Here is a 14,311-nt window from a genome sequence, read left to right on the forward strand (position 1 = left end):
AAATCCAAAATAAAACAGAACATTGCTGTTTACACTATAAATACAGTTGGATTATTTCCTGCAGCAGGTATATTACTTATTTTTCAGTTACGTTGGCAGCGCATGCTTCTTGTAGCTGTGTTCCACTGTAACATAAATAATTCAAGTTCCTTTAGCAGCAGTGGCAAAAGGTCTTTTCTTTAAATTATTTATGTAGCATTTTATAATGCTTTGTGTTAAGTATACTATTGCTTTCCTCTGCTTGAAGCCATGAGGGTAAAGAATCGATTTGTTTAGAATAGTGTTAGAGGCTACCAGGAATTGCTGGGGGGAAATGCTTTAGCTTCCCTTATCCCAAAGTTGCAGAGGAACAATGTGCCGTACAGTAAGAGTAATATGCACCCAATGGGTTCCGGGACATTACAGCTGAACCTGGTATGGATTCAGAAGGATGGCTTTCAGTGAATGGCTTGAAGTATTTGATTAAGTGGCACCACAGTGGTTCTTATCAGCTTTATCCAGGTAATGTACTTAGTAATTAACTGGAATATCTTAATTATATGAATTTATGCATTTCGATCATTACAAGGAATACACGTGGCTTCTCACAATAATAAAAAGTATTTGTAGATTGAGAAATCCATACGGATTTTATGAACAAGTGCATAGAAAAACATCCTTAATTAATTGTATTCAGACTTACTGCTTTATATTATTTAAATCAAAACTTTCAAAGCCATCTTATCCTGTATACTGTCAAGATTTCAGTTGATTAAATGCCTGCATTGTCCTACATAATGCTGGTTTTGTAAAAGAAAACCAAGAACCTCCACAGAATGCGTAAACACAAAAGGTGTAAAAGATTGTTTTTTCTCTGGGATTTTTAGAAACCACTCTGTGTGAATTCTCTATTTGCAGAAGGTAGTAAATGAAACTGAATGAGTTTGCACAGAAAGTAGAGCTTCCTTGCTAGGTATGGTGGTTCTTGAACAGAACAGAAATTTTAGGTCCCTAGGATTTGGGATGCTTGAGTAAGGAGCCCCTTTTTACAGGTAATGCAAGATGTGTTGATGCTTCCACGTAGTAAGGAGAAAGGAAGGCAGGCATTAGGAAACTCCACACACTGCCAAGTCTTGTGTGCACCCGAGTCGGGGTTTTCACAGTAAACTCCTTTGGCATCCTGAGATTCCCAACAGCTAATCTTGGCTTTTAAAATACTTAATAAGAAGGGGGAGGCCGCTTTGCACAACAGCCTTGCAGTTAGGATTATGGGGGTGGGAAGCAGGGCTCTACATTTCCTCTAATGATCACGACAGAGTGATGATTAGATGAAATATGTGACTCAGTTGGAAAGTTTCTCCATTCCTGCTGTCCAAGGTGGGCTGTGTGTACCTAGGAATGCACGAGTTGTGAGACTTGAGAAACCTGACCCTGAAGTCTTACATTGGAAACATTCCTCTGCAAGGGGAGTGGAGCAGGAGTTAGGGCTTATACCGTCTTCGTTTAAGTGTGATTTGGATAAATTGCATACTAGTGTTATAGTTGGTGGGCTTTTTTTCTTCCCACCTGACCTTTCTTTTTCTCTGATTCTAAATGGTGTATCTGCAGTAGGTTGTAGCTGTTTTAATTGCAACTGTTAATATATCTGGTAAAAGAAACTACAATAATCAAGACTTTTCTGGGAAACAACCTTGTTCTGTGTTGTTTTCAGGGTGACAGGTACCCCGGAAGAAATCTGTACGGATTTTAAAAGCAAACTGACTGCAGTTTTTGCTTTAAGGGAAAACAAAGCAGTGTCAAGGTTGAATATGAATTCAGTTAGTTCTTTCTGAAAAAAACAGAATTAGCTAAATAAAATCCACTAGAACAGAGACAGTTTACCGTGAATGAGTAATCCCTTAATGCTGCTTTAACACTTTGGAGGACCTGTGCCAGTATCTCTCCAAGTTATTGAAAATGGAATCTGATTTTGGTTCATTTGTTTTCATGGGACCTCCAGAGTCGGCAGCTTATCAGAGGAATGAGAACCTGCTGTAGTTTAGAGCAAATGTAACTCTGACAAGCTGGAGAGAGTGAGCAGCTGCTAGTGATTAAAGGTAGTTAGCAGTCACCCACTGGTGTAAACACCCAGTTACTAATTGCCGTTTGGTCTTCCTGCCTGCCATAGGGAAATTGAACAGCCGTCACTTGGAGGGAGGAAGGCAAAGCTGACCTGCTAATGACGCGGTGCCTACCATGTTGTAATCCTTTCTGAGTCCTAAGGCACTGTGACTTGTGGATTTAGAGTTGAGCACTTCATGTGGCTACTCTCTAATTTCCCTGTGTCAGCCAAGTAGGTTTAAATGGTTTGGTATGTGGGATGAGTTTACCTCTCTGATTTTGCCTGAAAGGAATGAGGAAATTTTGATCATTCATCGCTGGAGAACACTGGGGATTGAACCCTTTAGGAGTGAGGCAGTATCTGAAACTGTTCCAGATATATCAAGAAGTGGGTGTCTATTTATATCCTGGACTGTAAAATAAAACGTATCCACCTGCAGAGTTAAAGCAAAATACTTCAGATAATAAATTTAGATACAGTTCTCTTCAGATTCACATTAGCTTCTTTCACAATAGTTTCACTGTGGTGACAGGTATTCTCTAATGAAGCTAACAGTTGACTTAGTTATGCTTTTTCATATGTCTCACAGAAGAAAGTGAATATTTCTTACAGAATACATTTTAAAATGAAGTGTTAAAAGTATTTTTTCTTTAATTTTTCTTATCTTTATAAATAGCTTAATAACTTTTTACTCCTAGCTTTAGTTAGTTCAGGTGATTAACTGAGGAAAATAAACAGTAATAAAAACATCTCTGTGAAGAACAGGCCATTTCTTACCGATTGTGAGTTCAGTTTTCTCAGTCAGTTTACATTTATTGTGAGCTGTATATTTGCTTTTGCATTTAGCATAGGATTATTGAAGATATCATCTCTTTTATTTGAGGATATTATTTTCTTGCATCTATTATTGCTAATTTTTCAAAGAATTGAATGTCTGCTTTTTTTTATCCCTTTATCGTGGAATCAGTCAGTTTGGCGTCTCTCCAGTGTGACCTCCTGCTCAAAGCAGGCTCTGTTATGAGATCAGACCAGGTAGCTTAGGGCTTTGTTTAGTTGTGTCTTCACAATTAATTAAACCTCAGATCCCCTCTGTGAAGTGGCTATCTGTGAGTACTACTATACCAATTTTACATTTGTGGAGACTGAGAGATGGAGAGCGTGGTGATTTGTAAAAGGGCACACAACAAATACATGACAAGTTTGCGAATAGAGTCCTGTTGTATACAGTTGCCAGTTTTACTTAGAGCAGACATTTCTTCACCTTTCTACTTCTGTGAACAAGGGGTCACTTCTTTATGAATTTTTTGTGCATACGCTGTTTATTGATACCTGACAAAGATGATCTGAGGTTAAGGTTAATACTTGAAATTATTACAGTCACGCTGCTACAGAAGGTTTTGTTTTCCTGAATTCTTTAAAGGTTCTTCTTAATTTGTCTTTCAGAATGCAAAGTAAATTCCTGGGTTTTTTTGAGATCTAAAGAATGCTATCATTTCTCAGCTTGAGGTTCCCAGCTACACCATGTTGCTTGAGTCTGGAAGGGAGTCATGGATCTGCTGAAGAGTAAAAGTGAATAATATTTTATTGACAAATTTGTTGGTTTTTTTTTATTTTTTTTTTCAACAGAGCTGAATAGTACTGATTTAAAAGATTGCATCAGTGAAAATAGCCTCAGTAGCAATGCTAGTCTTCCCAGTGTACAGAGTTGCCGACGACTTCGAGAAAGAAGAGTTGCAAGCTGGGCTGTTTCATTTGAGCGTCTTCTTCAGGATCCTGTTGGTGTTAAATATTTTTCGGTAAGTTTTGAGGGATGGTAAGAGGCCTTTTAAAATACCTGATCTTGCTGCGGTAATTTTTCTGTATTCTTTTTTCTCTCTTGACACTATGCTTACATAGGACAAGAGACAGGATTTCCTTGTTACACAGTTGTTAACTGAGCATCTTTCTAGCTTTAAACCGGTTCGCATTTGAGTAAGCGCTCATAGTAATACAAATACTGCCATGCATTTCTGGATAGCAGAAGTTTCATTTAAAAATGAAGGCTATACTTTGCTTTGTATCTGAACTTCTATAAACCTTCCCCGTTTTATAAAACAATTGCATTTGGCCATATTTGTATCTGTAGCCTTTGAAAACAGGATACATAATAAAATACAAAAAAATGTATACAAAATAATGTATCCTGGACACATATCCCCTGTCTTTCCATTTTTCTTAGTAGTGTAGCCCAAGAGTTATTAACGATTTTGCTTAGATACTGAGAATTATTCTCAGACTGAAAGAAAAATTACAATTTTAATCTGATGTTATAGTCCATCTGAAAACTGATATAGTTTGGGGGACTGCTACTGAAACTTTAGTTGTCTTTTCTCATTACTTTTAAGCCACCAGTAAACTTACTCACACACACTTAAGAGTGTAAGCCTTAGAGTCTGGTATAAAGCCGAGTCATGGTGCCTAAAAAAGTTATTGTTTTTTTTAAAAAGCCTTTCCAAGTGATAGGTTAACACTCCTTCAAAGGGAAGCTCAGAAAGCCCCTGGACTGTGAAGGGATTCACTTATAGCTAGCCAAAGGATACAGATTTCTGCCAGTATTAAAGAACATTGGAACGTCGGCATTTAATTTATGATTGCATAGTAAGCATCTTGGTGCATTTGGAATTCAGCATGCATAGGCCTTTCCTGAGGACAGCTTTGTCACAGAGCAGGAATTACTCTCTAAGAAGAAGCAATTTTGCATGTTTTGCAAATACTCGCATTTTGCATAATAGTCTGCTGATTAGAGCAGTCATCCAGGAAGTGAGAGACCTGATTGCAAGTTCCCTCCTCAAGTGGCTCAAACCAACATCTCCAACTTCCCAGCCATGTGTGGCAATGGCTAGGCTACATAATGTTCCAACTGGGGCACCACGCAGTCTTCCTGACGAAGCTGAATTGTTGTACAGCCAGCTGTGCCCAAATCACGTGGCCAGAAGGAAAGCAGGCAGGAGACTGTAGATGCATAGTGAAGGCACTGAGTGGGGAAGTTAGCAGTTGAGTTCCAGTTCCTGCTCACTAATTTGATTCTCTCTTAATCTGTAATTACATGTAAAACGCAGAAAGGTCCCCTGACTACTCTCTGGATTGTCTTTTATACCTTTGGTGTCTCAGGTTAGGTATTCGAAGAACTTCTGGTTTAAATTGAGAGATTGCTGGTGGATTTAGACTCCCTGTATTGTAGTTTATCTCAATTGCTTTCTTACAGTTGGACTCCCTAAACTCTATGTAAATCTTAAAAGCACAAATAAAGTTAAGTTTTAAATACTTCTGTGATGGTTCCTCTTACATTTCTTTCTGAGACTGCCTTTTATGTTCAGGAAGCTTGAGTGTTACCAGTGTGACACCGGAGTGAAGGTTGTGGCTTGCAGGCTGTCTTAAAATAACATTTCCAATTAAACACTGATAACTAAAGCTCTAAAGTGTAAACAAGTGTCATCCCAATTACATGAATGCCTAAATAATTTTTTTAGAGGACTAAGTTAATTTTTTTATATCCCCCCCACCAATGGTTAAAATGATATCAAGAAACACGTGCTGAGAGAATATTGAATTATACAGATTTGAATCAGAGGCAGTTTGTGATTGTACAATTTCCCAATTGAATGGGGTCCCAGTCTTCATTTGGACCTTTGTATGCTACAATATAAATGTCCTAATTATTGTTTGTTGTACTGGGAGATTTTTTCTCTAAGAATGCATTTTCCAAGGAGAAACCCATGTAACCATATTAACAAGCAGTGATAAACGATTTTTTGTAGTTGCCATGTGGTGCAAAAAGATGCTGAATGAATACAGAATTGATTACGGGCACTGCTCAATAAACATCTACTCTATTATACCAGTAGAACTGCAATTAAAGACAGCCGGTTTACAGTGTGATTTTTAAATGTCGTTATAAATTATTTAAATTTTTATTAAAAGTTTATTCACTAGTTTATACACTACGTAACATGAGTATCAAACTTTGTACATGCAAATCATTTAATTGTAACTTGATGGATTCTTCTCAATTGTATACATTTAAAAAGAAATGAGAAAGAGAAGCACTAGGCATATATTGGACATGCATTGATTTTTACTTTTCTTCTGAAAAATGGACTGTGAGACTGATTGAAATGTTACCATTATGTAAACTTTAATATTCCTATCAAGCATTATAAATATGTTGTTTGAAATGGCAAGTAACTACTTTTATTTATAAGACATTTATTTATTTGTTTATTTTTCCCCTAGGAATTTCTACGGAAAGAATTTAGTGAAGAAAATATTTTATTTTGGCAAGCCTGTGAATATTTTAACCATGTACCTGCACATGATAAAAAAGAGGTAAGTCAATGTTGTAAGTCAATATATGGTGTTGCTTATTAAAAATTGTTACTTCTTTAAGATTATTGAAGTTATTGGAGCTGTGCTTGGTCTTTGTACTGCGACTTTACTAAAATAGGGTTGGAGCATCAGTCTAATTTTCTCAGTCCCCTGAAAGTACTGTCCCAGGTTTAAGATGTTAGATATCTTTAGGCTGTGGTGAAGTGTAGAGGTAGCTCTGTAAAAATGAGCTAAGGTATACTGGATTTTGAAAAATGGCTGGCTGCAGTCACCCAGTGCAAGGGAGTGCAGAGCAAGTTAATGTAATATGTCAAGGAGAGATGAAAATTAGTCTCTGTTGTGCTCTTTCAGCTAGACTGCCTGCACTAGCCAAGATAATGTGTTTATAACTAACTTAGCTATAGCTGCTGCTGTAAGTGTAGTCATGTTTGTTCACAAATTATGAGAATCTGCATCTCATCCTTTTAAGACAGTCCAACGTTGGTCAGGCAGTTTTGGTGAATTTTGAATTTTGTGCAGGTTGGCAACACTTCTGTTGACAACACAGCCGAACCTAGTCAGGTTTACGCTGTGGAAATGGTTTCATCTTGCAAGTCCCTCTTTGCTCTTTTGTGGACCACTGAGATTTTTCCCACTTTCTTTTGTCTTCGAACAGTGTGTTTTCTGAACACTCTCCTTAAGAGCTTTGAGATCAGTTTGTTGGGTTTTTTCATTATTTCCAGAATGTGGGTGTTTCAAGTAAACAAGTTAAAAACAGAGCATGAATGTTTTTAACAGTGAATATTCAAATATATGTTTACATTTTTCTAACTTCTAGAAATTGAAGCTTAGAAGATTTATTTAAATAGTAACTGCTATGTAAAAGGCCTAAAATCTAAAAAAATCCATTCTCCTTTGTAAGACAGCATTTGATGTACTTCACCTTTATTATTTTCATAGCTTGATTATTTTAAGTTTTATTTTGATGGCAACTTTTACAGCTTAAGAAATATTTGATGAATATTTGTAATTTTAAAGGAAAAGCCCTATTTATATGCTTCAAACTAACAAAAGCTACTAAATGGAAAATGCTTATATATTAAGGAAACTGGAGTGGCTGTATATTTCTGTGTGGAATATATCAGTGTAAAAAATACCTGTATAAAAATAAGTTTGCAAAGTAAACATACATTTAGCATTTCTTTTCTGTAGCTTTCTTACAGAGCTCGGGAGATCTTCAGTAAGTTCTTGTGCAGCAAAGCTACAACCCCAGTTAATATTGATAGCCAGGCACAGTTGGCAGATGATATTCTCAATTCTCCACATCCAGATATGTTCAAGGAACAGCAGCTTCAGGTAACCATAGAAAGCGGGACTGTTGGACATTTATGCCTATTATCTTTTCCTCTGAAGTGCTTTAGAATCTACAAAAGCTTTTGTGCATTTTGTGCTTTTCTGCATAAAAAGAGAGAAGTTGAGTTCATATAGATTCTATTAGCAGAATAGGAAGAGACTGTATAATGGAACGTGGCTTGACTTTTTCTGTATATTTGCATATGTGTGGCAAACCGACATTAACTAAAAAATAATCTGAAAAATGCTGTTATTGAAATGAAGGTTTAGTGCAAGTAAATAATGCCATGTGGTGCAACAGCATTGCATATGGTGTTTGCATATGGTTGCTTATTCTTTTCTGTAGTGGACAATTGTGTATACAAATAGTGTCTAATTTTGGTTAAAGTGGTTTGTAAAATATGTCTGTTGTATTGAAGAAGTCCTTCCCTCGTGCTTCAATAGAACTGTCAAACAAAGAGCTTGTTAAACCCTTGGTGTCTGAAGACCTCTGAAGTGGATGCATTTTAAATAATTTTTGATGTTCAGAACAGTTATGTAACAACAGGATACAGTTCACATTCTCTATAGCATTTAAGTGTCTTTTTTTTTTTTTTCTCCTAAGTAATCTTTTTGGTAGCTCCTACCCTAATAATTTATTAGTAGAATAATTTTGAGATCATGTTATTTAGAAATCAAGTATATATCTTTAACAGCATAAATGAAGCAGGTCATAGTCTTAGTGCGACCTCAGATTGCATGCTTTTGGGGCATAAGAGCAGGTGGGTATAATATCTTATTCCATCTGAGAAGTTGGAGATAGCAAGGTAGGGCTAACTGCTGGTCTGCTAGCTTCTAGCATTACAGCTACCCGCCGTGCACCTACCAAGCCCTGAGGCTTCTGTGGGAATTACCAGCCATGATCATCTCAGAGATTTTTTTCATGTATTCTTCATCTTGGCTTTGTGGAGCCCATGCCTGAATTCCTCTTCCTACTCTCCCAGTTGTTTGGTGGAGCAGATTGTGTTCTTATGGGTCTGATGGCTGGGGTGATGCAGGTTTTCTTCCTTCTTTGAAAACGCCGAGTCCTTAGTTTGGAGGGCGTATAGGGTGGGTGAAAATGCTGATGTGAAGTCCTGCTGTGGCTCTAATCCCAGCTATGTGGCCTGTCTGGACCTCACCTGTTTCTCTCAAATTATCAATGCCTCTGTAGTTCTCCCATCAGATTCCTCAGTCAGGCCCGTTCCTCCCACTGAAAAATTAGGTGAAGCAGGAGGAGAGTTACTTCTGCCAAAGTAAGCGGCCTTGGAGCTTGGCCCGCCAGCTGAGGTACTAATGGTGAGTTGCCTGGCTGAGGTCGGTGCTGGGTGATCAACTGCCTTGATGGCCCTTAACATCTTGGTTTCACTAAGTGGTGGTTCTGCAGTAGGTCAGTTTGTGGTCCTGATGGGTGTCATGACCTCAGGAACACAGAACTCTGGGTGTGTGTAGTTGTTGCAACATACCCACAGACTCCAAAGTTCAGCTTGTGGTGGTGACACCATCTTATTAATGCGAAGGCTCTGCATTTGTGGTCTTTCACAAGATTTTTTTTAAGATTTCAGCACTGAGCATAGAGTGCAAGGGTGCTGATCTGTGGTGGTTGTCGGGTAAGTGTTACATGATGGTGGGGAATAGGGAGTGTTGCTGTAAGGCTGCAGTGAAGTTGCACAAGTGTGTGTGTGAAAATGCCTTGGAAAGCACTGCTAAGGCCGTTATCTCTCAAGCGCTGCCTGTTGGGAATGCTGCTGGAAGTTGCTTTCTGTCCATAGCCTGACAAATTTGCCCTTGAGCCTGTTGTTAGGTATTCTAATATATTGGTGTTCTAATATGATGGTGTGGATGCAGCCAAAATACCTAATTAGGATTTCACTGTTTCTTAGAATAGAATAAAAAAAAAAAGGCATGTTGAGTGTTTCTGGGTGCAAGACCGTGTAGCTCCCCAGACAATATTAAAATAAGAATAAAATATCATTTCCTTCATTTAGAGTTGCGTAAATGGATGTAAATTTTTCTGCCCTTATTATGTGTAAAGTTCAAATTATGCTTTTATAAGCTGTATTTCTCTTTCTCATTTGTAAGAACAAGAAATAACATCTGCTAGATTTTTCCCAAATAAGCAGAAGTCATTAATATGTGTAAATTAATATGATAGTAATGCTAAATATAGGAAATTGTGGATGTAGTGTGGGCTAGCAACATAGGGCAGATGACGATCAGCTCAAGGTAAATTAGGTAAGCTGTCATCACTCTGTCCAGCAAAGTTAAAAGGTTGGGATGTTTTTGCTGTATTAAATATATTTAATCTGCAGACTTCATCTCTGTAGTAACTATCCTTGAGTCTCTTAGTTCTCTGCAGTATTTTCCTTTATTCTCCCTACCTAGCATGGAATAGCAGTTTTATCTTCTTTTGGGGCTAGATTCTGTGACAGGAGGCAACTCTGAAAAGCTTTGTTTTTCATCCTGAAACTGTATTAAATTTAGAGTATTAGTGTTAGCTGTGCTGTAGAATCGTGTCGTATATTTTGGGGGCACAAATGGAATTTAACTTAAAATATTGTGGTTTGTTGAGGAGTGTAACCTCTCTATCAGTTTTCTTTTCTTAAAAACCTCAAGGACAGGTAAAGTATTTTGTGTTTTTCAGTTAGCTTGGTTTTTGCATCTGTGTTGGTGTTTGCAGACTATACTTACTATTTTTCCCTAATAACCTTGTATCATCAGTATATCTGTGAGTCCTTGATATTGAGGCATTTTGATTTCTTGTAATTGCTCTTCCGTATTTTATGCTTTTTTGGCAATACACCACAGTATTAATCCTTAAGCTCAGCAGAACTCAAGAAATGTTTCAAAGCTATGTGTGTTGTGTATACTGCATAATTTGTTGAGCCTTGGCCTGAAGACCACGTGTACTCTGAAACTAGTTGTCTTTTTTGAATTTTGCTAGTGTACCCATGGTCAGAGAAGGATTTTATTTTTCATAGCGTGAGACAGAGATTCCCCTTTGTGCGCAGTTTTTCAAGTGGGAAATCTCTGACACTGCATTGAGGTTCACATCAGACTTTGTGCTGTGCTGTTTGAGCATGTTAAGCTGGCAAAATTAGCTCTACAAAAGTATTTTTTCCATAGTTTACCCTGTGGAAAACGTTACATTATAAGGCCCAACAAACACAACAGGTAGCACCTAGGCAGGAATGGGAATATACGGGAGGAAGGCAAGAGTGTGAAAGTCAGTATCAAGTTTGAATTAGGATCCTGTGATGCTGCAGGATCAAGTTCTCTCTACGTTATCTTGCTGTTTGCCAGAAAAGCTTTGGGCTAATGCTTGTTGAGAAGGGTGTTTCTGCACAATCTGAAAAATTATTTCCATCTACAACTGGGCCACTGTGGCTTAGTGATGGACTTCCTTGTAGGCTCTTGGGAGTGCCATAACCAGTTGGGTGGCGCATACTGTTCTTCGCTTGTAGGGAATTTGTCATGTGCAAAGAAGGCAGCATTCATACTGTTTTTTCAGATCAAGTGGATCACTGGAGAAGATATAAAGGTAAAAGTATGAATTCAGTTGAAACTGTAGGTTTGCAAAAATGGAACAAGAAAGTCAAACATTCTGTTTAGCATTTAAGAAAGAACTCTTCCTTTACTTTCATAAATGTAGTTTTGGCTACATTAGCGCCAGACATTTGCTCCAGGCCTGGTATAGAACTGCTTCCTTCCTATTTAGGAAGGAAGTATTTAAAGATAAATGTTGGTCTTGCCCAGAGCAGCCATTTTATGTAAACTGTTCTTTTTGAAGGTCTTTATTTTACAGCACCTTGATTATTGAATCTTCCAAAGATACTGACCTTTTTTCCCCCTTATGATTGGGAACATGGACATTACGTAATGCTGTAAAGGACTCTCTGCTCCTCCCCATGTCAATAATTAAACTTGTGTATCTTGTATCATTGCATACTAACTATCACATATTGTGTTCATATCATATTCCTGTGTTTTAGACCACAAAATTTTTTCTTGTTCACAGCTACCTTAAAACACACCCGTATAATTTAATCGTGTCACATATAGTACTGATCTAATAATCTTTAAATAATATTTAAAATGGCTAGCTTGTTAAGCGCTTCGCATAGAACCTACGAAGGCATAAATGCAGTAAAAGATGGCTATGAGGATGATGTTGTCAAGAGTCTACAGCATCTCAACTTCTCATGCACTTTGCACAAATTATAGCATTTTTATGAACCTGTGCTAAGGGAATAGATCAAATTATGCTTCATTTTAAATGGTGCAGTGTATTTTACGAGGTCTAAACAAAGTCATGCCTCCTTCTGTTTACAGGTTAATGTCCTAAATTTTGTGGCGTTGTCTTCATTTTCTTGATGTGTTATTTAAGCTTATGTAACCATTATCCATTGCATTTTAATTTCAGATATTTAACTTGATGAAGTTTGATAGCTACACTCGCTTTCTCAAATCCCCACTTTACCAAGAATGCATCTTAGCTGAAGTAGAAGGTCGTCCTCTTCCTGATCCTCAGCGTGTTCCCAGCAGCCCCACTTCTAAACACAGTATCAGTTCAGAGAAGTCCAATATCTCAACACCGAAAAAGGTTACCTTTGTATTGTTGTTACCTGAAAACTATGTTCTTAAATAATGTTTTTCAAGTTCTTTAGGAGATCAAAGATAATAACAAAACAATTAATAAAAACAATTAGAATGTTTGTTTGGTGGTGCTGGCAAATATAATTACAAAATCTTTATGTACTCAGAAAAATACTTTTTTTTTTTTTTTAAATCTATACCTTTGAATCAGATTTCTAGCTATTGACTTCCTGAATGTAATTTTAAATCTTTGTCATTATTTAAATATATGTGTACAAATAAAAAATAAGGATTATTTTAATGCATCAGTTCAGAAGCTTATTTTGATTGAATATTGGAATTAAGATGTGATATCTTAACCTTTGCTGAGAGCAGACATTTTATCAGAAGTTATTGGAGAAGGCTTAACCTAATCTAACTCATCTTTGCAGAGGATAGTTTTTAAATTTCTTAGCCCCTACTGAACTAAGATAATTCTTTGTAGAACAGATACAGTTCTTAAAAATCAGACCAGCAGTCTTATTGATCTCCTAAGATTATTTAGAGTTTATTTTTTCTTCATTGAGATAATACCACCATAGTATTACATAACTATACGGGTAAATTATAACTTTGCATTTTTCATGTCAATCACTACACATTAGCCCATCTGCTATTATGTATTTTTATGACTAGGGACCTTTTTAAAAGTAGCATTTTAAGGAATACTCTAATAATCTTAGCAAGAACACTAGCTTGTTAAAAGCTAGTTCAGTTTCATATCAAACATTCCTGATGTTTGTATTCTTCAGCACTAATAATACTTTGATTATACTTGTAAATGTTAGACAATACTTTGTCATTATCTTTAAATGCAATTCATGTTCAAGCCTAGCCTAGGAAAAATATGTGAAATACCAAAGTGAAATTCTTTATTTTAAAAGGAAGGTAAATGGCCTCTCCATATGAACTTAGGCATTACTAGTGAGCTGTGGAGAGTTCTTTCATATTTGCAGGAGCTCTCTGCGGCTGGTTTCCAGCTACTGTTTTGTACTCCCTACCAAGTAGCACATTTCCATCTATGTATTTCTTTTTGTTTCCACTGGGTTGGGTTGTTTTTTTTTTTTGTTGGTTTTTTTTTTTTTGATTGCTACTGAGAGGTATGCTGGCATATATACTTGTGAGGGGGGAAATAAGGCAGCTAACCTGACCATCACACCCTTGTTTTGGGAAAAAGTGTGGGAAGGTTTATTTTAGATAATATTCTTATAGCTGTGATCCAACCAATGATTTGTGTTTTGTGATAGTTAAGTGGTAAATCAAAATCAGGAAGATCTTTAAATGAAGAGTCAGGAGAAGAGGACACTGAGAAGAAAAAAAGGGGAACATTTTTCTCGTGGTCAAGAAGTAAGAGTTTGGGAAAATCACAGAAGAGAAAAGAAAATGGTGATTATCCAAATGGTGAGTATTCATATTCCACTTTGTTTCAAAGTTGTTTCAATAATAGACGTGACTAATCTCATCATGTTTAGTTTGCATCTATGTGCATCCTTGGGTGTGACAGAGGAAGAGAAACTGTCAAGGCCATAGGGTAGCTAGTATCACTGGAAGTTTTGTAGAAGCAGATGAATAAATAAATAGAGAAAAGTATGAAAATATTAAAATTTGTTTTTACTGACTTCCAAGATACTTTTTTATGCTTTCCAGTAGACTGCATTTCTGTGTCCTGGCAATTGCTTTTTCAAGCAGAGAGCTACTATTTTTATAGTAAGATAATTTCAACTCTTTACAGAGAAGTTCAGGAGCTGTGCATGCAAATAGTGCTATAGTTACAGCTATTTAAAAATTCCTCCATCTGCATTATCCTACCTTTCTTTCTTTTATTAGTAACACACATGTATGTTCAGTTTTGAACACATGCATTTGCTGTTTCCACCTTCC

General features: G+C 36.9%; 1 protein-coding gene across 3 annotated transcripts in view; it reads left to right on the forward strand.

Moving 5' to 3' along the window:
• RGS12 (regulator of G protein signaling 12) overlaps positions 1-14,311 on the forward strand; it is a gene marked incomplete at its 3' end in the record, with an annotated part of 83,144 nt that overhangs the window by 43,830 nt on the left and 25,003 nt on the right. For all 3 annotated transcript variants that reach the window (XM_082482289.1, XM_082482290.1, XM_082482291.1), the window contains exons 4-8: positions 3,707-3,876; positions 6,353-6,445; positions 7,637-7,780; positions 12,219-12,398; positions 13,678-13,831. In XM_082482289.1, the coding sequence (XP_082338415.1) occupies positions 3,707-3,876; positions 6,353-6,445; positions 7,637-7,780; positions 12,219-12,398; positions 13,678-13,831 (741 nt within the window). The remainder of the gene's footprint in view (positions 1-3,706; positions 3,877-6,352; positions 6,446-7,636; positions 7,781-12,218; positions 12,399-13,677; positions 13,832-14,311) is intronic.

Source organism: Vanellus vanellus (genome assembly GCF_965231255.1).
Source record: "Vanellus vanellus genome assembly, chromosome: 4".
NCBI lineage: Eukaryota > Metazoa > Chordata > Aves > Charadriiformes > Charadriidae > Vanellus > Vanellus vanellus.